The sequence below is a fragment of the Phyllopteryx taeniolatus genome, chromosome 13, assembly GCF_024500385.1.
Source record: "Phyllopteryx taeniolatus isolate TA_2022b chromosome 13, UOR_Ptae_1.2, whole genome shotgun sequence".
NCBI lineage: Eukaryota > Metazoa > Chordata > Actinopteri > Syngnathiformes > Syngnathidae > Phyllopteryx > Phyllopteryx taeniolatus.
This window is the reverse complement of record NC_084514.1, coordinates 21,642,764-21,665,973: the sequence shown is the minus strand read 5'-3', so window position 1 is coordinate 21,665,973 and position 23,210 is coordinate 21,642,764. Positions and strand designations below refer to the sequence as shown.

The 23,210-nt window shown below is 43.6% G+C and overlaps 1 protein-coding gene across 3 annotated transcripts in view; it reads right to left on the bottom strand.

Annotated features, from left to right (window-relative positions):
- The window catches only part of sntg2 (syntrophin, gamma 2), a 117,174-nt gene that overhangs the window by 34,653 nt on the left and 59,311 nt on the right, over window positions 1-23,210 (bottom strand). For all 3 annotated transcript variants that reach the window (XM_061795316.1, XM_061795315.1, XM_061795317.1), the window contains 2 exons: window positions 8,939-9,068; window positions 1,044-1,082 (listed from right to left, as the gene is read on the bottom strand). In XM_061795316.1, coding sequence (XP_061651300.1) covers window positions 1,044-1,082; window positions 8,939-9,068 — 169 coding nt within the window. The remainder of the gene's footprint in view (window positions 1-1,043; window positions 1,083-8,938; window positions 9,069-23,210) is intronic.

Here is a 23,210-nt window from a genome sequence, read left to right as displayed (position 1 = left end):
TACCAAATAAAGTAAATGATTCAATCACTCATTATTGTTTTAAATTCACTCATTTCTGTCCACAGAATACTTCAAGTTTATTTGTTCAGGTTGCTTTGTTTGCCCGTGTAATCTAACATCTTAGGATACTGAACATTAATTTGGAACAATGTCATGATTTTTTGACAGGAACTACTTGAGACGTTCGAAGGGTGGACAGCTGATAATGTCCACCCTTCGAACGTCTCAAGCAGCTGATAATGTACACCAATGGAATTTTCTGAGCCAATCAGAATCCACCTCCATTTTTTTTTCTTTTACAAAATAGAGCTGTTGTAACAGTGTTGGAAACATAATAATTTTTCCATACAATAGTTTCCATTTTCCATACTTTTCCACAGCTGGAAATTTATGAAATCAAATTCCATAGTTTTCCCTTTGTCCATAGTTGCGAAGGAACCCTGTGAGTATTTTTTTGTTGTGTTTTATTGATTTGTAAGTGAATAGTTTGTTTACAACTGGTTTGTCTAAAGAATAAAGCGTGCTTTCAAATTTCACCTTTGTGTTCTTCTTGGGTATGTAATAGAATGGGTGAAAAACAAAAGGGCTGTTTAGGGATTCAAAGATATTTGTGTTTGTTATTACATGCTGTTTTACTGCTATGATGTAGCACTTTTTTTTTACAGAGCTCATGGAGCTATGAGCATCCCATCGACACACCTGCTGATGAAACACATCCCAAATCCGGATGTATCAAACAAAACTTTCCACTGTACCACTTGGTGTAAACAGTAAAGATAATTATAGCTACCTGAAAGTATCATATTTTGGGGGGGGGGAGGGGTGTAAAAGGCGACATTGAAGCACAGGCGACTAATTGGGCCAGTATTTGAGGATTTACAGTGTCATTGTCGTAGTTAGCGCATCATACAAAAGAAAAATGTAAAAGGGAGATAATCTGAATGTACAGCTGTAATACTAGTACATAATTATTAGTATTCTCAAACAGAGAGCAAGCTTGTGCCTGTGATTTCAAATATTTGAGGTAGGCATATGTTGCATACCTGATCATCTGAAGAGCTGTATTTGTTAGCCAGCTTAATCTGTGACAAAAACAGAATGATAATTTGTAATAAACAGACTTCAGAAATGTGCATTAAACATTCTTATATGAAGGTATGATGAGAATTACAAAAACAATACTCAACTCAATACTCAATACTCAACATCAAAACATTCTGTTTAAAATGAATGCATGGAACTCTCATTAAAGATAACCAGCAAAAACATACAGTATTTACAGATGGGGAACATGCAAAAAAAACAATAATCGAGACTGTCTGCCCAGGGTTATTTTATATAATGTGCTCCTCCTGGCACTTCTTCAGGTATTTCTGCTTATGTTTACATCATGTCTGATTCACAATGTGTAGCCTCTTAAAGGTTTTAAGAAACGGCAATCATGAATATAGAAGATTCCTTCATACAGTACTAAAAAAGGCGCTTTTTGAAAGATGACAGTTTGCGTGTTGCTATTACCAAAGTAAATAGATGCTAGATGCCCCTTTTGTAACAAATACATTTTATTCATGATAAATGGGATGATGGTGCCAAATTATCACATTTTTTCCAAATAGTTTAATTTGGAGAATCTGATGACCTACCTAGACTAAAACCAGAAAGTATACTAGTTCACTTTTTTTGCATGAGCTTCTTTTAGGCTGAGACTGATTTTATACTTCTACTCTGTGCCAACATTTAGTTTGACTCTCAAGTAACCTCATGAGTGTTTTTAATGATAACATAACTGTAAAAATAAAGCCTGTACTTTCTGGGAGAGTGTTTATAAATAAATATCTAAAAATTCCCCTATTCTTATAAGGGATGCACCAATACCAATACCAGTAACGGTGCAGATACTGTATGTCTGTACTCGTACTCTTACTCGTAAAAATTATCCAACACTACAACACCCAATACCACTTTACTAGCATGTCCTACACTATCCAGGGGTGTCAAACTAATTTTTGTCACAGGCCACATCAGAGTTATGGTTTCCCTCGGAGGCCCGTTATGACGGTGAACCTATATAAATGTAAAATCGTCTCATATTACGATAACAAGATGGCGGCGCCCTGGAACTGGAGAAGCGGATTGACCATTTAGAACAATACAGCAGAATGGAAGATGTCATAATGACTGCTCTATGTATTAAACCCCACTCATATGCTAAAGCTATTACATATTTCAGAAATGTTATCGAGGACGCGGCGACCAAAGATCTGCAAACCTTATAAAGACGAGTTCTGCATTTTTTTGAGGAAAAAGACATACATCTGGATGAAAGAAACATTGCAGCATGTCACACATTGCCATGAAGCAACAAGACTAAGCCCGCAATCATTTGCCATTTGTAAATCGTGAACACAAAACGGATCTTCTGCGACAAGGGAAAAAATTAAAGGGATCTGAAGGTGTATGTGAACAATGTTAATGCCCGAGAAGCTTTTATCCTGAGAAGAAACTGCAAGATCAGAGCAACGTGAACGAGAAACTGTAAGGTGTACAGTTCAATTTCACGGATCCTCTCCAGAACCAGTAAAACTGTTACTGGTAAGGGATCAAAAAGACCATGAACAGATTAAATAAAAATTTTGATGACGATAATCAAGACATGCTCAAACATTGTCTTGTTTAGAGGGGGAAACTGACACCACAGGCTGTGTGTGGAAATTATAAACTATGCAGTAACGTGGTAGATAATCAACAGAGGACTCGTGGGTGGATTATGGACTGTATTTTGTCAAACAGAGGAAAAGTAACTGGGACAGATGGGATTATAGATTATATTTTGTTGAACAGAGGAAAAAGTACCTGGGATAACCTTGATTTTGGAGAGATAGACTATGGCTTGTTTTTGTTGGAAAGAGAAAAGGACAGTGGGCTTTATGGTTTAAAAGACTTGGTGGAGAGTTTGCTATACAGGTTACATTTTGTACATTGGACATGGGACACATATCAGTTTACGACAATATGGGATTTGGGAAGCTTCGTCTTGCAAACGTCTGCGATCTTAATCTGCTATCTTAATGCTTACACATAAGACAAAACGTTATAGACAAGCTAAAGAATAGCATCAATGTCGCAGTATAAAAAATAAATAAATATTTTAGCAAAAGTTGCAACAAGACATATAGGAAGATGATATAAGAATACTCCCTGTCATATATTCTTTCTACAATTACTGCATCTTTGCTGCAACATTTTTCTTTGTGCCTTTTCATCAGCTCTACGTATTTGTCAGCCGCATAGCTGTACCATGGAGGCCAAGGCGTGCACAGCAGAAGCAGCACATATACAATACCTATGTAGAACTCCCGGGCATGTAGAATAGGATGATTTTTTTGTGTATAAACGTGTTATATTTGAGTAAAATGTATTCCATGTTCATCCATCCATCCATCCATTTTCTGAGCCGCTTCTCCTCACTCGGGTCGCGGGCGTGCTGGAGCCTATCCCAGCTGTCATCGGGCAGGAGGCGGGGTACACCCTGAACTGGTTGCCAGCCAATCGCAGGGCACATAGAAACAAACAACCATTCGCACTCACAGTCACGCCTACGGGCAATTTAGAGTCTCCAATGAATGCATGTTTTTTGGGATGTGGGAGAAAACCCACGCAGGCACGGGGAGAACATGCAAACTCCACACAGGCGGGGCCGGGGATTGAACCCGGGTCCTCAGAACTGTGAGGCTGACGCTCTAACCAGTCGTCCACCGTGCCGCCTCCATGTTCATTAAATATTGTATTTTCTAACAATATTTGATCGTATCAAAATGGCAAGAGGTAATGGCATTGTCAAGCATCGGCACTTGGTATCAGAGTGTACTAAAATGTCACAGTATTCATAATCAGTCTGAAAAAAATTTCAACGATGCATCCCCAATTATTATCATTTATTGTCAGTATCCAAGTATTTCATAGTTACTTTGACTTATGCTGAATTCTCACAGAACCTCAATGCTTGAAAGCAGTATTAATTGAAACCAATGTACAGTCGAACCTTGATTTAACGGACCCCAATTTAACTGATATTGGAAGTAACGGACTGTCTGAACAGTACATGTTTCGAAAAATAGTTTCCGGTTGTCACTTAAACCGGCGTTGACACAGTCTGTTAGTTCCAGAATTGGCCGCTGTTGTTTACTGGCACTGTGGCGCAATATAGGCAGAAACTGGGACACATTTCCAGGTCACAGATATACAATATGACACGATCCAACCAACAGACGTCCATCCTGTGCCTATGTGACGGTCATGTTGAATGTGGCAACATTCCATCAAAGGCAATATATTGACATTTAGTGGCCATGTTGAATGTGGCTAGATTTCCAGGCCATGCATTAACGTGGCAGCTCTGATGGCAGTATTTCTATCTATTGTCGCATAGAGCTCTCCGTATAGAGGCTGCACATGGCTTTGGTGTTAACTTTAAGAGGAATATGACAAAGACCCCTTATGAAGAAGACAAATTATGGACTCAGGTTTCCCTTGCCCGGACGCGGGTCACCGGGGCCCCCCTCTGGAGCCAGGCCTGGAGGTGGGGTTCGAAGGAGAGCGCCTGGTGGCCGGGCCTGCACCCATGGGACTCCTGAGGCAGCTGATGGGTACCGGCTGGCCAAGCGGAATGCAGCTTTGGTGGTCGCTGAAGCAAAAACTCGGGCATGGGAGGAGTTTGGTGAGGCCATGGAGAAAGACTTCCGTACGGCTTCGAGGAAATTCTGGTCCACCATCCGGCGTCTCAGGAGGGGAAAGCAGTGCACCATCAACACTGTGTATAGTGGGGATGGGGCGCTGCTGACCTCGACTCGGGACGTTGTGAGCCGGTAGGGAGAATACTTCGAAGACCTCCTCAATTCCACCGACACACCTTCCCATGAGGGAGCAGAGTCTGTGTTCTCTGAGGCGGGCTCTCCTATCTCTGGGGTTGAGGTTACTGAGGTGGTTAAAAAGCTCCTCGGTGGCAAGGCCCCGGGGGTGGATGAGATTCGCCCGGAGTTCCTCAAGGCTCTGGATGTTGTAGGGCTGTCCTGGTTGACACGTCTCTGCAACATCGCCTGGACATCGAGGACAGTGCCTCTGGATTGGAAGACTGGGGTGGTGGTCCCCTTTTCTAAGAGGATGTGTTCCAACTACAGGGGGATCACACTCCTCAGCCTCCCTGGTAAGGTCTATTCAGGGGTGCTGGAGAGGTGGGTCCGTCGGGAAGTTGAATCTCAGAGTCAGGAGGAGCAGTGTGGCTTTCGTCCTGGCCGTGGAACAGTGGACCAGCTTTACCCTCTCAGGCGTAGAGGGGGTCCGGTTTGGTGGCCTCAGTATTGCATCTCTGCTTTTTGCAGATGATGTGGTTCTGTTGGCTTCATCAAGCCGTGACCTCCAACTCTCACTGGAGGAGTTCGCAGCCGAGTGTGAAGCGGCTGGGATGAGAATCAGCACCTCCAAATCTGAGACCATGGTCCTCAGTCGGAAAAGGGTGGCGTGCCCTCTCCAGGTCGGGGATGAGATCCTGCCACAAGTGGAGGAGTTCAAGTATCTTGGGGTCTTGTTCACGAGTGACGGAAGAATGGAACGGGAGATCGACAGGCGGATCTGTGCAGCGTCTCCAGTGATGCGGACTTTATATCGATTCGTTGTGGTAAAGAAGGAGCTAAGCCGAAAGGCGAAGCTCTCGATTTACCGGTCGATCTGCGTTCCTACCCTCACCTATGGTCACGAGCTGTGGGTCGTGACCGAAAGAACAAGATCCGGGATACAAGCGGCCGAAATGAGTTTCCTCCGCAGGGTGTCCGGGCTCTCCCTTAGAGATAGGGTGAGAAGCTCGGTCATCCGGGAGGATCCCAGAGTAGAGCCGCTGCTCCTTCACATCGAGAGGAGCCAGATGAGGTGGCTGGGGCATCTGATTCGGATGCCTCCCGGACGAGGTGTTCCGGGCACGTCCCACCGGGAGGAGATCCTGGGGACGACCCAGGACACGCTGGAGAGAGTACATCCTTCGGCTTGCCTGGGAACGCCTCGGGATCCCCCCGGAAGAGATGGATGAAGTGGGTAGGGAGAGGGAAGTCTGGGCGTCCCTGCTAAAGCTACTGCCCCCGCGACCCGACCTCGGATAAGCGGTAGAAAATGGATGGATGGATGGATGGATGGATGGAATATGACACACAAGTCTCTGGAGTCTGGAACATGCTATTTTTGGTACAGTAACATTTTTTTTTTGTCAAGCCGTTCGTCTATGGCAACGAATTCGGAAATTGGAAGCACACTAATGCCTCGCAGCTCATGAAAGCGACTCGCCTTGACTTGCCCATCAACAATGTCTAAAGCACACTAGCGTGGTAAGTCTGGATAAAATGTAAAACTTTTCAAACATTTTCAACCTTTTTTATATTTTTTTACAATAACATTGTACTGTACTAGGTGTCTTTGGCCACAAAAAAGTATATAAAACAATATTTTTTTACTCTACAGTAATATGGGTGCATATGGCCACACAAAAGTGCTTCAAGATAACGGACAATCGGCTGCAACCCCTAGTAGTATGTTAAATCGAGGTTCCACTGTGGTTTAATCTCAAACCATTATGTATTCCTTTGTGTATAAAAGGCACAAAAAATTCTGTAAGGATAACAATAATTTTCCTAATCAAACAATACTGCAATACTTACACCTAATCATATTAAGCAAAAAGTGTAGATATGTTGCTCCCAGCGTGTACAGTTTCAAACTGAAGCTGTATTATACTGCAAACTTTTATACTCTGCACACAACCATCACAACTGCTGTCACTCGAGTCTTTTCTAAAAGAACATTAGAGAACAACAGGCACCTCCATCATGCCAGATGTCATCCACAGAAGTAACACATGAGGGACTGAGGGGAGACTACTGGGTGTTTCAAGATAGAAGGTCATTAAAACAAAGCCTCCACAAGCACAATTACATCTTGATTGGCCGTTTAGCAGTCCCATTCCCTCACCACAATTAGGTAATGAAGGCAGAAATTAATTGGCTGTTTAATAAAAAGACAGCTGCACAATCAGCATGTGAGCACGTATGTCTGCATTCTTGCATCAATGCATCTAATCTGTGTGATAATCAAAGTCAAAAAGAGGAAATCAGGGGTTCACGTTGAATGACTACTTAGCAACCATTAATTAGATACAAGCGTCTCAATTATGTCAGCACATGGGCTGTGTTGCCATTGTATCTCAATGAGTGTTTGTCAGTGTCATCAATTGTTTGTGTTTGTCAGTGTCATCAATTCCAACTGGGTTTCAACAGCACTATTCCAACTGGGTTTCAACAGCCTGTAGTGTGAAAAATACCCACACAATAAATGACAGCAAACCATGTTTTTATGAAAGGACTCTTTATATAAAGTGATCGGCTGTTTATTTGAGACCGAAAGAGGATTTTGGCATTTATTATATGACAACAAAAAAGGACTAACAGATGACATAGTCAAACTATCCCCACTGACAAAAAACTGAAAACAATGTAAGATGCATGACAAGGGTGTTTTCACAACAGCAGCGTTTTTGGAGCATTTAAAACATCGGAGCCTTTGTGGAAACCAACACTGCTATTGTACAGTCTCCAGTATGTCTGTGGTCTACTGTCTACAGTACAAGGTAAAAATAAGCATCTTTTGAATACTTGACATATTTTGTCAAATGGTGGCCATCCCACAATTACGTAGATACCAAATCCTAATTAGTCGCCGTTAAACATCTACTTATGACAAACGCCTATCTTTTCTACCCAGGAAAAACAGACATTAGTAGTGTAACAATAATTACTTCTTACTTACCTTTCATAGATGCTATCGCTCACACATCCACATTTAAGTGTTAATGGCTGATCTCATTTGAACTCTGCTAACCAAAATATAAGCACAGAAGCACTTTAAAAAAAATCTCTCAGATTAATTAAAGTGTGGCGTATTAGCAAATGCTTTAAACAGGATCCCTGTGCAGTATATAAGATTTTACGTTGAGTAAACTCCAGTTGAACGCCATTCTCCCGAAACTTGTCAGATAGCATCATTATTTGTAGGAGGAAATGAGAAAATCAATATAATATTTTTATACAATATTGTATTTTTAAAAAAATGCATCGAACAAATAAAGGCCTCTCCCATAATTGACACCTGCTCCTCTTCTGAAGTAGATAAACGACCCCAACCTCTATTTGAGTAAAAAGTGGTATGATATGTAAATAAAGACTAACAGAAGGTAAGTAAGGTGACTCAGTTTGATAGATTTGAGGTGCAGTAAATGTAATGTAAAATACAATATATACAGACGCACATTAGGATTGTGCAATACATTTCTGAGTCCATTTCAAGTTTGTGATTCTCTATTACTTTAAATCATTTTTGGATGAAATTTTAATTTCATTTGGACATCCATCCATCCATCTTCCAAGCCGCTTCTCCTCACAAGGGTCGCGGGCGTGCTGGAGCCTATCCCAGCTATCTTCGGGTAGGAAGCGGGGTACACCCTGAACTGGTTGCCAGGCAATCGCAGGGCACACATAAACAAACAACTATTCGCACTCACATTCACACCTACGGGCAATTTAGAGACTTCAATTAAACTACCATGCATGTTTTTGGGATGTGGGAGGAAACCGGAGTGCCCGGAGAAAACCCACGCAGGTGCAGGGAGAACATGCAAACGCCACACAGGCGGGGCCGGGGATTGAACCCCAGTCCTCAGAACTATGAGGCAGACGCTCTAACCAGTCGTCCACCGTGCCTTCATCTGCACAGAGGAAGTTACAAGTATTGCTGAAGATCATCATCTCTTTTAGTAATTCTAAAAATTGGGTTTGTCTGTTGTCTTTTATTTTCTGTCGCGAAAAAAAGAGATAAGGTTCCTTTAATGCATAAAAATACATACATTCTCCAGGGTCAAGTCACTGATGCTTGTCGATATTGCTTGGAGCCAGTCTGTGGTTTCTGCTGCACTGCAAAATTGAAGAATATTGGGGCTGGCTCCATTCAAGGCAAAGACTTCAAAACAGCTTGACCTGAAGAAGCACAGAGATCAGAACAAGAGAGGAACGATGGAGAAGACTGAAAGCATTATAGCTTAGAGTGACGCAGAGACAGGTGATTACTTTTGTCATGTTATCTGAGCTGAAGGATCAGTGGAGAATGGATTTCTAATTAGAATATACTGGTTGACTCTTAGTTCTTAATAGCTACACTGGAAAAGTTCCAAATAGCTATTCTGGAAAAATGTTACCAGGCTTTCACAATATTTTATATTATTTCACAGTAAAATACTGTAGTGAGAATTTTATTGTGAAATCACCACTTTACTGAGTTATTTTGGAACAGTGGACGATCTGGTTAGCACATCCGCCTCACATTTCTGAGCGCCGGGTTCAAATCCGGCCTCACCTGTGTGACGTTTGCATGTTCTCCCCATGCCCGTGTGCGTTTTCTCCAGGTACTCCAGTTTCCTCCCACCTCCCAAAAACATGCACGGTAGGTTAATTGAAGACTCTAAATTGTCCGTAAGTATGAATGTGAGTGGAATAGTTGTTTGTTTATATGTGCCCTGCGATTGGCTGGCAACCAGTTCAGGTTGTCTCCTGCTCGCAGTTATCTGGGATAGGCTCCAGCCCGCCCGCGACCCTAGTGAGGATAAGCGGTGTAGAAAATGGATGGATGGATGGATGGATATTTACAGTAAAATTACTGTGAAACTAATGCAACTAGTAGCCAGTAATTTACTGTAAATTTAAAGCAAATAATTTTACAGTGTAGCTATCTTTCTCTTGCATCTCAAAATAATGATATGTTCCCTTATATTTGTTTATGCATATACGCCCACCCATACATTCGATAAAACTTAGTCATAATTTTATGGACATCTTGTTTACGGGCTAGAGCAGGGGTGCCCAATACATCTAGCGTGGGTAGATTGCGTGTTGGTTAAAATAATAATAATAATAATAATAATACATTTCGGAGCAGGAAACAGGGCACATCATTGTTGCGGGTAGTGTCTGACATCAATGTGACAGGGAGCTCAATGTCTCTGTTTGGCTTCTGTGTGAGTGTGTGCACAACTGGACGTATGGGGCGGAGCTGCGCTACTGAAGAAGAGATCACGCAAGGTGCGTGGGTTAGTCATTTGAAAAGTTCGGTATCTCACAAGGCAAAAAAGTGTGGCCACCACTGGGCTAGAGCCTATCCTAACTGACAGGACAAAGGGCAGAACGTTTCCAATTTCACGGCAAACTGACAAGCAATTACAGTAAGTCCACGTCAACCATGAGAGTACCAGTAACCCACACCCCAAACCTAATGGTTTTCAATAAATTGGAAATGTGTGGTGCCTCACACCAACTTCATTGCTGACATACCCATGTTTCTGTAGCTGTTGGTGCTTTGGTGACACTTGATGATTTTGGTAAACTGTTATAATAAATCTGCACATCAGAGACACATGAACAATTAGCATTGATGAACAATACCTGGCAACATTTGATTTCAACAATGTAAAAGAGGCAAGGACTTAACTAGTGTATTTAATGAATCACTGTTATTTCTGAGGACACCTATTAATTGATCAAGGCAATCATTTATGCCGCCTGTTGCCCTCACAATCTCTTCTTGTGACTCCAGCACATGCACTGAAAAAAAAGAGTCCTTTGAATTTACTGAATTTGAACATGTACATCGGTTGCACATGATTAAAATGTTTTAAAATGACATTTTCTTAGGAGAAGAGGGGTAAATTATGTAATTTTAACACATTTTCAAATTAACTAAATTCAAAGGACTCTTTATGAGTGTGCATGGGTGAGGACACGGCTAGTCGGGCGAGCAGCAGCAGCCGGTTGTTGTAGCGTAATTGCGTCGGCGTCGCTGGGGATGCCGGAGGAGACGCCAGGAATGGTGGACAAATCCTCCCCGTCTGTGACACCAGTGATGCCAGGGAAGGTGGAGGAATCCTCCGCGTCTGTGAGACCAGAGACACTGGGGACTGTTGACTAATCCCCTGAACATGTAGCGCGTGGCTGCCACTGTGTGTCCTCTCCTGTGTATTCATATAATAAATTGAGTAATCAAACAGGAGTCAAAGTTTTTGATATCCTCTTTAATGTGCTGACATGCTTCTATTTTTATTCAAAAGATTTATTACAAACACCATACATACATGTACATATTAACCTTTATCTCATCGGGCTGAGTGTAGATTACTGTATGAACACATTTGTTGTGAGTTATGAAAATCAGAATCAGAATCAGAATCATCTTTATTTGCCAAGTATGTCCAAAAAACACACAAGGAATTTGTCTCCGGTAATTGGAGCCGCTCTAGTACGACAACAGACAGTCAATTGACAGAGAACACTTTTGAGACATAAAGACATTGAGAAAAACAGTCACTGCGCAATAAAGGGTTGCTAGTTATCTGGTAATGCCGGTACATTTTATATTTTTTGGAACAATTGTGCAAAAAGATGCAGAGTCCTCTAGCATTTAGAGCAGTTCGAATGACTAATATTGCAATAGTCAGGTGCAATGACCAATGTGCAAAGGGCGCCGAGACTTCAAGTGAGTAGTACGATAGTCTGGGACAATGTTGATTGTGCAAATGTTGCAGATACTCCTCAGTCAGTGTGCAAATGGAGCAGATGCTACTCTGGCATGAGTGGCCAGTATTGGTCAACAACAGATATGCAAATAGCGTGGTGAGACTACTACAGTGAGTGCACGAGTAATATATAATTAGCCTGACAGGAATGTGACAACAAACTCAAGACAAAAAGATAAAAAATTGCCAGCATGTTGCAATGGAATTGTAGGTTAGGTGTTTAAGAAGTTGATTGCAAGAGGGAAGAAGCTGTTGGAATGTCTGCTAGTTCTAGTTTGCATTGATCGGTAGCGCCTACCTAAGGGAAGGAGCTGGAAGAGCTGGTGACCGGGATGTGGAGGCTACGAGAGGATTTTGCACGCACTTGTCTTAGTTCTGGCAGCGTGCAAGTCCTCAAAGGTGTGTAGGGGGGTACCGACAATCCTCTCAGCAGTTTTGATTGTCCGTTGCAGTCAGAGTTTGTCCTTTTTTGTAGCAGCACCAAACCAGACTGTGATGGAAGAACACAGGACTGATTCGATGACCGCTGTGTAGAACTGCCTCAGCAGCTCCCGTGGCAGGCCGTGCTTTCTCAGAAGCCGCAGGAAGTACATCCTCTGCTGGGCCTTTTTGAGGACGGAGTTGATGTTGATCGCCCACTTCAGGTCCTGAGAGACTGTAATTCCCAGGAATTTGAAGGTCTCGGCAGTTGACAAAAGGCAGCTGGACAGCGTGAGGAGCAGCTGTGGCGAAGGATGCCTCCTGAAGTCCACGATCATCTCTACAGTCTTGAGCGTGTTCAGCTTCAGGTTGTGTTGGCCGCACCACAGCTCCAGCCGCTCCACTTCCTGTCGATATGCAGACTCGTCACCGTCCTTGATGAGGCCGATGACAGTGGTGTTATCTGCAAACTTCAGGAGTTTGACAGCCGGGTGCGTTGAGGTGCAGTCGTTCGTGTAGAGAGAGAAGAGCAGTGGAGAGAGGACACAACCTTGGGGCGCCCCAGTCCTGATGCTGCGTGTGGATGATTTGGCCTCCCCCAGCCTCACCTTAAGTCACCAAGTTAGTCACAAAAACACATGGTATTTACCTTGTGGGGTGATCAGATTCAGCCACATGTGCTCTCACCACCCATGAGAGAACAGTGTCACCCATGATTGCAGCGACTCTCTCCTCAAACGGGGGGAGGCCCTCCGCGCCGGTTCCTCCGCCTGTTTTGGCCACACTTTGGCGGTGGGCAAATGTCCTCCACTTCACATCCACCTTAATGTCTGACTACTTCTTTTTTCGTTCAGCATGTGTGCGCTGTGTGACCCTACAGCATTGACAGTCGCACACATGCTTTCCCATTCGCTCCTCTTTCGCGTGGACAGCATGCCAAAGAGGATTTTCTTGCGCACCCCGACTTCATTGAGCAGCGTCTCAACTTCACATTCAGAAAAAAAAAATATTTCACTGCTTTGCTCATTTTCTTTTTTTTCCTGATCGTGCAGAGATTGGGATCTCAGGTACAGGGTTCATTTAAATATGATTTCCATAGTTAAATGTGGGCGTGGACAGGGAAGGGTCGGCAACTCCAACATGTGCGCTCATTTCCACGTTGATTCGGATGTACAAAGGAAATGTACTTGGATTTATGCATACGCACACATTCATAAATCTGGACATTTTGATGCGTACAACGTTTTCTAGATTTGAGCATACTGAATGTTTCAGTAGGAAATCCACGCAAGTCTTTGTATATGAGGCCCCTGGACTCAAAGTTCTAAAACCTTTTTCTGTATACACAGAAGGGCATTTCCTTCAAATATTGTTCACAAATCTGTCTAAATCTGTGTTAGTGAGCATTTCTCCTTTGTCAAGATAATCCATCCCACCTCACAGGCGTGGCATATCAAGATGCTGATTAAGACAGCATGATTATTGCACAGGTGTGCCATAGGCTGGCCACAATAAAAGGCCACTCTGAAATGTGCAGTTTTAACACACAGCACAATGCCACAGATGTCACAAGTTCTGAGGGAGCGTGCAATTGGCATGCTGACTGCAGGTATCTCCACCAGAGCTGATGCGCATTAATTGAATGTTAATTTGTCTAACTTAAGCTGTCTCCAAAGGCATTTCAGACTATATGGCAGTACATCCAACCGGATTCACAACCGCAGACTACTTGTAACCAGCCACACGGACAGCTGCTGAAACAATCGGTTTTAATAACCAAAGAATTTCTGCACAAACTGTCAGAAACCATCTCAGGGAAGCTCATCTGCATGCTCGTCGTCCTCATTGTGTCATGGGTGTGTGTTCCGGTTGTTGTCTTCCCCTTGTCTCATACACACCTCCTCCTGAGAGCATCTTCACCACCTGCGCCTCGTTCACCCTAATTACCCCTTGCATTTAAACTTCTCATTCTTTCTAATTGACAGTTCGTTGTACCTTGTCGTCGCGTTCCAGCATTCCTTGTTTCCACGTCCCAGACTCACATTAAGACTAGACCCTGTTCTGATTATCCAGCTTGCTGCCCTCCACCTTCATCTAAAGGGACTGTCGGAGCATCAGGACACTATGATGAGACAGGTGGCCTTACAGTTTGAAGTGCTAATGAATATGCTTCAGAAGAAGGAACCAGCTGGCACAGCAACCGATGTCGCCACTGTACCACCGTTTCCAGGTGAAGCAGTCACCATGCAGCCACCTCCGCTGCTGTCTGCCCACAGCTGTCTCGACCGGAGAGGTTCTCTGGAGATTCTGGGAATATTAAGCCGTTCAACACTCAGTGCGAACTCCACTTTGAGCTGTAGGCAGCTGCCTTCTCCACAGAGCGGGCAAAAATCGCTTTCGTCATTTCCTAACTGACTGGTCGTGCGGAGGCGTGGGCTACTGCTGAATGGAGGCGCAATTCCGCCATTCCGTCATTCGTGGGCTTTTTTCGTAAAGACTATGGAGCCATTTTTTCAGTTTTCCACACCAGATCGTGAGGCAGCTCGCTCCCTTGTCACCTTCCAACAAGGCAAGCGCAGGGTGTCAGATTACGCGATTGAGTTTCGCATTCTAGCAGCTGAGAGTCAGTGGAATAATAGGGCACTGCTTGATGCATTTTTTTCAAGGACAATCCCCCGCCGTCAAGGATTATTTGGTCCCACTTGATCTGCCGACCAACTTGCACACCCTCATCGCTCTCGCCATAAAGATCGTCACCACGGATGAACCCATGCAACTGGGCAGGTTCCGTCTCCCCCCTGAGGAACGTCAATGGCTGAGGGAAGGGCGGTGCTTCTACTGCGGGCAGTTGGGTCATTCCGTGAGGAACTGTCACATCAAGGTTGCCGGTGCAAGGGCACGGGAGAGGTGAGTCTGTATTTCATTAAAGTGACCCTAGGCTCTCCTGATCAAGAAATTCATACACCTGTATTAATTCACTCTGGTTCTAACCCAAATTTACTCAACTCCCTCCTCGTTAGACGTATGCACCTTAGAACCTTTCAAATAAAACGCCACCGCAACACTTATGCTGCAGACGGCAGTTTTATGGGCAAGATCACTCACCGCACCCAAACACTCACATTGACATTTCCTGATTCTCACTCGGAACGCATTAGTTTTCATGTTTTTGACGCCATGAATCATGACCTTATTTTAGGGAACCCATGGTTGAAATTACAGAACCCCCCACATTGACTGGTCCTCTGGGCAGGTTATGTCATGGGGCAGCAATTGCGCCCAGAACTGTTTCAAGCCTCCATGTGATGTTAAGGGCTATGTTTCAAATGACAATCCACAGACCCCATCTGGGGATCTTGACTTATCTCAAGTGCCCATCTGTTACCAGGACATTAAAGACGTTTTTTCCAAGTCCAAGGCCAAATCCCTTCCGCCCCACAGACCTTATGACTGTGCAGTTGACTTGCTGCCTGGAACCACACCTCCACGAGGGAGGTTATTCTCTCTTTCAGGGCCGGAACACAAGGCTATGAAGGAGTATGAATCACTGGCAGCCGGGATTATTCGTGCATCTTCATCCCCTGTGGGAGCCGGATTTTTCTTTGTGGACAAGAAGGACAAGACTCTGCGACTCTGTATCGATTACCGGGGTCTCAATGACATAACTGTGAAAAACAGGTACCCTCTTCCTCTCACCTCCACCGCCTTTGAGTTCCTGGAGGGAGCCAAAGTTTTCACCAAACTAGATTTAAGAAATGCATATCATTTAGTCAGGATAAGGGAGGGGGATGAATGGAAAACACCATACAACACACCAACGGGACATTACGAGTATTTGGTGATGCCTTTTGTACTAACTAACGCTCCAGCTGTCTTCCAGAACTTTGTCAATGATGTCCTGCGTGACATGTTGAATGTGTATGTTTTTGTATATTTGGACAATATTTTGATATTCTCCCCGGATGAGGAGACTCACATCATTCATGTCCGCTTTGTGTTGGAGCAGTTACTGCAGGATGAACTATATGTCAAGGCTGAGAAATGTGAGTTCCACAAGGCGTCCGTTTCTTTTCTGGGGTTCGTGCTGGCTCCAGGTGAAATCAAAATGGACCCTTGCAAAGTTGATGCCGTGACTAATTGGCCCACTCCCACGTCACGAAAAGACATACAAAGGTTCTTAGGGTTCCCTAATTTCTACAGAAAGTTCATTAGAAATTTCAGTTCTATAGCCTCGCCTTTGCATGATCTTACCTCGTCACACAGACCTTTCGTATGGAAAGTCAGGCAGCTTTTCAGAAACTTAAATCGAGCTTTACCTCCACTCCCATCCTCACTTTGCCAGATCTCAAACAGCAGTTTGTGGTAGAAGTTGATGCGTCTGATGCCGGTATAAGAGCAATGCTTTCCCAGGAATGTCTCAAGGATGGTAAATTACATCCTTGTGCTTATTTCTCCAAAAAACTGACCCCAGCTGAGAGAAATTATGACATTGGTGACCGTGAACTACTGGCAGTCAAGGTGGCTTTGGTGAGTGGAGGCACTGGCTAGAGGGGGCACATACTCTGTTTTTAGTATGGACAAGAACCTGGAATATCTTAAGTCTGCTAAGAGATTAAATTCGAGGCAGGCTCGATGGGCTCTGTTTTTCACTAGATTCAATTTCACGTTATCCTAACGACCGGCCAGATGCTTTATCGCGCATTTTCTGCGCAGAGAATTCTTTGTCCGACCCTAAAACCATTTTGCCCAAGTCATGTTTCATTTCTGCTTTTGTTTTGAGACATTGAGACTGCGGTAAAGGAGGCTCTGAAGAACACTCTTAGCCCTGAAAATTGCCCTGAAAACCGGCTTTATGTGGTTCCGACCTTAAGGGGAAGAGTCATCCACTGGGCTCACACTAACCGGACTGTATGTCACCCAGGCATTGCCAAGACTCAATCTGTGGTCGAACAGCGCTTTTGGTGGCCCAATGTTAGAAGGGATGTTACCAATTATGTCAATGCTTGCCAGGTATGTGTTGCTAACAAGTCCTCTCGTAAATGTCCTTCTGGGGAGTTGCGACCCCTGGCAATACCACAACGTCCTTGGTCAGACATCTCCGTAGACTTTGTGACGGGATTACCGGCCTCGAAAGGAAATACCACCATTCTCACAGTTGTTGACAGGTTCAAGATGGCACACTTCATTGCATTGCCAAAACTCCCCTCAGCTAAAGAAACTGCCGAGTTGATGATACACCAGGTATTCAAGTTTCATGGTTTTCCCAAGAATGTGGTATCTGATAGGGGCCCCCAATTCATTTCATGATTTTGGAAGGAGTTTTGCAGTTTAATAGGTGCTACCGTCAGTCTGTCATCTGGATTTCATCCTGAAACCAACAGACATACTGAGAGGCTGAACCAGGACCTGGAGACTGGGCTCCGATGTCTCGCTTCACAGGAGCCACAATCCTGGACTCAGGAGCTGGTTTGGGTAGAGTTCTCTCACAATTCTCTCCCCTCTGCATCCACTGGTCTATCGCCTTTTCACATTGTGCATGGTTCCCAACCATCTCTATTTCCTGCCATAGCCCCAGAGTCCACAGTTCCAGCGGCATTGACCTTGGTGAGATGCTGCAGGAGGACCTGGGAGCGAGCCCGTCAGATGCTGCTGCGCCAGGGACGGTCCTACAAAACCGCTGCTGACCGTCGGAGGACACCGGCCCCGTACTACAAAGTGGGTACTACAGAGTTTGGCTCTCTACCAAACATATTCCACTCCGGGTGGAGTCTAGGAAGCTCGCTCCCAGGTTCGTTGGGCCCTTCCCCATCACTAAGATCATCAACCCTGTCACCGTGAAGCTTAGGCTCCCTAGGTCGATGCGGGTCCACCCTGCTTTTCACGTCAGCCTGCTCAAGCCCGCCCGGGAGTCCCCTCTGGTCCCGCCTTCTTTGCACCCTCCTCCCCCCCGGTTCGTGGATTGGGGCCCTGTCTTCAATGTGAGGCGGCTGTTGTCGTCTCGTTGGAGGGGGAGGGGGTTTCAATATCTGGTGGACTGGGAGGGCTACGGGCCTGAGGAACGTTCATGGGTGCCGTCTGCGTTTATCGTGGATGACTCGTTCATTCGGGACTTCCACGTTGCGCATCCAGGGGCTCCGGGTGCCGTCTGGGGCCGGCCGTTGGGGGACAGGTTAGCATATCTGCGTCACAGTTCTGAGGACCGGCGTTCGAATCCTGGCCTCGCCTGTGTGGAGTTTGCATGCTCTCCCTGTGCCTACGTGGTTAATTGAAGACTCTAAAATGCCCGTAGGTGTTAATGTGAGTGCGAATGGTTGTTTGTTTATATGTGCCCTGCGATTGGCTGGCGACCAGTTCAGGGTGTACCCCGCCTCTTACCCGAAGATAGATGGGATAGGCTCCAGCACGCCCGCGACTCTATTGAGGATAAGCGGTTCAGAAAATGTGTATATATATATATATATATATATATATATATATATATATATATATATATATATATATATATACACACAAACTAGTCATTTGGAACACTGGTAGAAAGCTGCACTGTAATTTACCACTTCTAAACACAACCAAAATGTTAAAAATGTTGCCATCTTCGTCTTCATGGGAACCCACACCTGCCCTCTTTTCCTGCTGCTATGGGTCACTGGTTTGCCAGTTGCATGCTGCTATCCGTGTGGTGGCTGGGCCCTGTGTCGTGCCTTGATGGGTGAGGGGCCTCTTGCTCTGGGGGAGCCACCATATTCCCCTAGCCGGCCAATCAGAGGGGGCCAGGTCCCAGGAGACATGTGCCTTGTGATGACCCACTTCCCATTCTATTTCTATGGTCCCCAGGTCCCCGACTGGTGAACATTATCCCTGCACCATGTGTGGCCCTCACTGTGATGGATTGCATTAAAATTGGAAAGGCTGGTGGGGATGAGAACGGCATCGCGACGGGTCACTTCTGATCCGTAGCCTGCCGCCCAACCCGAACCACCCAACCCACCCAACCCCTCCATACGTGTAGGTATGTAGTGCATTAAAAACAGGGAGACTGGGAAATGGCAGGCCAGAGGGTAGCAGAGAAGCCAAGAAGGAGGGGCCAGTTTGGGCCCTCGAGTGTCCTGTGCGGAATATATACAGGTATACATACAGTATGGGGAAGCTGCTCGATTAACTCCCAGAATTGCATCTTCCAACTGCGCAATATTGCCACGCAGTTTATTTTCAATGTGATAATTCTTGTGACAGATCTCTCCCAGAGCAGTACTTTAGGTGCATTGTCCTAAGTTTGCAGGAAAAAAAGCTACCAAAAATAGTTAAAAAGTAAAAGGAGGGAATTATTATTTAATTTCATTTTTTTATTATTATTCAGATTTGTCTGGCTTGTTAACAATACTCTTGTCTGTGGTGTGTCAAATTTCCAAGAAATTATTTTGGTAACTTTAGTCTTTAAGGCACTGCTCTACAGAACAGGATTGTATGTAAGACACTCACTTAATGTGGCTGCATAAAAAACCATTTCATAAAAACGTACTTTACGGACTGATACATAATCTTAATTTCCTCTCCTAGATTCTTAAAGTGAACCCTGATTGTAATGACCAATACTTCTTAAAATACAACCACTGACCTCTACTTTTGTAATAAAGTGTTACATATTTATACATTATTCGTAAATTATAAAAAAAAATTTTGTTTGTGGCTGCCGTTTTTGTCTTCAAAGAAATCTGAGATTGGTGACATATAATGGTTGCTGTTTGCCACTGTCCATTGGTGCTCTCTCTTATATTAGTTCAAAGTTTAAACTTGTATTGCATACTTGTATTGTAAACTGTCATCCATTGCAATAAAGTTAAAAAAAAATTGCTGCCCTCTGTTGAGCTAAAGGCTGCCACACACCTAGTGACAGCTTTCAGCTAAATGCACAGAAGCTTTCCCTCACGTTGAAAATACATTCCTGGATTTTAGACTAAAGCCATATAAAAAGTATATGAAGTATCAGATATTGTTTTTGATCAATACGTAGTATATTCAAAATCTATGTGCCTGTGGATAAAAACGCAAAGCTTGTGTACCCAGCGCATGTTCAAGTTAATGGTGTCAGCGAGACTAAGACTCTTGCTTTTATTCTCCACCAAGTCCTCTCTTCAGAAACCCGCTTCTTCCTTAACTTTAATCTTTTTATGGTTTAATAAATGTGATAAAGATAAGTAGTGTAAAATCCGACAGTCAGCCAATGACTTTGTCTTCTGGCAAGTTGTTGCATTCCATGCACACGAGAGTTAGTGTTACCAGCAGGAGATCGATACCATCGGTAGCATGAGACAATTTAGCACGGGTGCACGTCGCACGGAAGCCCGGCAAGCTACATTTGTTGTTATATCAAAAGTAATTGAAAGTGATCACATAAACCAAATTTAATTACAACCCCAATTCCAATGAAGTTGGGACGTTGTGTTAAACATAAATAAAAACAGAATACAATGATTTGCAAATCATGTTCAACCTATATTTAATTGAATACACTACAAAGACAAGATATTTAACGTTCAAACTGATCAACTTTATTGTTTTTAGCAAATAATCATTAACTTCGAATTTTATGGCTGCAACACGTTCCAAAAAAGGTGGGACAGGTGGCAAAAAAGACTGAGAAAGTTGAGGAATGCTCATCAAACAACTGTTTGGAACATCCCATAGGTGAACAGGCTAATTGGGAACAGGTGGGTGCCATGATTGGGTATAAAAGGAGCTTCCCTGAATTGCTCAGTCATTCACAAGCAAAGATGGGGCGAGGTTCACCTCTTTGTGAACAAGTGCGTGAGAAAATAGTTGAACAGTTTAAGGACAATGTTCCTCAATGTACAATTGCAAGGAATTTAGGGATTTCATCATCTATGGTCCGTAATATCATCAAAAGGTTCAGAGAATCTGGAGAAATCACAGCAATGTAAGCGGCAAAGCCGAAAACCAACATTGATTGCCCGTGACCATCGATCCCTCAGGCGGCACTGCATCAAAAACCGATATCAATGTGTAAAGGATATCGCCACATGGGCTCAGGAACAATTCAGAAATGTCAGTAAATACAGTTCGGCGCGACATACGTAAGTGCAACTTGAAACTATACTATGCAAAGCAAAAGCCATTTATCAACAACACCCAGAAACGCCACTGGCTTCTTTGGGCCCGAACTCATCTAAGATGGACTGATGCAAATGGAAAAGTGTTCTGTTGTCCAACGATTCCACATTTCAAATTGTTTTTGGAAATTGTGGACGTCGTGTCCTCTGGGCCAAAGACGAAAAGAACCATCAGGACTGTTATGGATGCAAAGTTCAAAAGCCAGCATCTGTGATGGTATGGGGCTGTGTTAGTGCCAATGGCATGGGTAACTTACACATCTGTGAAGGCACCATTAATGCTGATAGGTACATACAGGTTTTGGAGAAACATATGCTGCCATCCAAGCAATGTCTTTTTCATGGACGCCCCTGCTTATTTCAGCAAGACAATGCCAAACCACATTCTGCATGCGTTACAACAGCGTGGCTTCGTAGTAAAAGAGTGCAGGTACTAGACTGGCCTGCCTGCAGTCCAGACCTGTCTCCAATTGAAAATGTGTGGCGCATTATGAAGCTTAAAATAAGACAACGGAGACCCTGGACTGTTGAACAGCTGAAACTGTACATCAAGCAAGAATGGGAAGGAATTCCACCTACAAAGCTTCAACAATTAGTGTCCTCAGTTCCCAAACGTTTATTGAATGTTGTTAAATGAAAAGGTGATGTAACACAGTGGTAAACATGACCCTGTCCCAGCTTTTTTGGGACATGTTGCAGCCATAAAATTCTAAGTTAATGATTATTTGCTGAAAACAATAATGTTTATCAGTTTGAACATTAAGTATCTTGTCTTTGTAGTGTATTCAATGAAATATAGATCGAACATGATTTGCAAATCATTGTATTCTGTTTTTATTTATGTTTAACACAACGCCCCAACTTCATTGGAATTGGGGTTTTACAATCGGAGGTCTTTTTAAGAAAGCAGTTGCAAAACAAATTTATGAGTTTATAGAAAATAATTGTTTATTTGAGGATTGTCAGTTTGGATTTAAAATCTGTGATGTAGTAATACAGTATACTGTGTTTGACATGTTTAATGTTTCTGTTAACCCTTCTGTAGCTGATCAGCAAAATGACACACCTTTAAATGCTATACGTACTCTAAGTGGTAAGAGGCTCTGACTGGCTATGAGTCCCAAGGTTTTAATATTTCTAAATTTGAGTTCTGTTTTGTCGTTAGCATCCTGACAGCTGGATACCACTTGCGGTAGGTCCTTGTCAAACTATGACAGAATGTCCAGAAATTATTTATATATGTTTGAAGATAATTTCTGAAAATGTGCAAAGACTGAGAAGAATGTAAGACTGAATAGTTGAGATATTGGCCTCTATTTTCATAAACGGTGCATCTGCAGTGGGGCACAAATGTCGGTGGATTTTGATTTTCGTGCAAGCATAAGGCTTGCTGCGTGTGTTTGCCAATTTAGCGGACTAAGCTGGCCTTTCTGGTGTAGCGTGGGTGTGTCCTTAAAAGATATGCCCACCGGTGTGACAATTTGCCTTTTTCAAATTCAGGTAGATACGATGACGTCATCAACAGACATCATCACGATTGGTCGGTCGAGTCCAAATCTATACCATCGGCCAAATTTATACCAGCTACCACATATAACACATATACCGTGCACCCTTCAACTGTAGGTCATCATTCCCTCTTTGTTTGTTGTATCAATCCTAGTGTCCGGTCAATTATTGCTCGTGTAAGTAGGCCTATGTCGTATCGGACAATGACTACTGTCACATCTCCACCTTGTCCAAGAATAAAAATATTTTTAAAACTGTTTTGGGTTTCAACCTCAAGGCCACATATAGTTTTAACTGCAAAAAACATATGTGATGCCATACATAGCTTTGACATGCCACACATACGATATGACTTTGTTTTTACTATATAAATTGCTGCCTGTGAATCAAAGCACTATCACTCAGTGATGAGCCTAGTGTGCTCCGTTTTATTTATTTTAATTTGCTTTGCTTCTTCAAAGACCAAACGACGTTCTTCACAAGAAATTACCATTGCA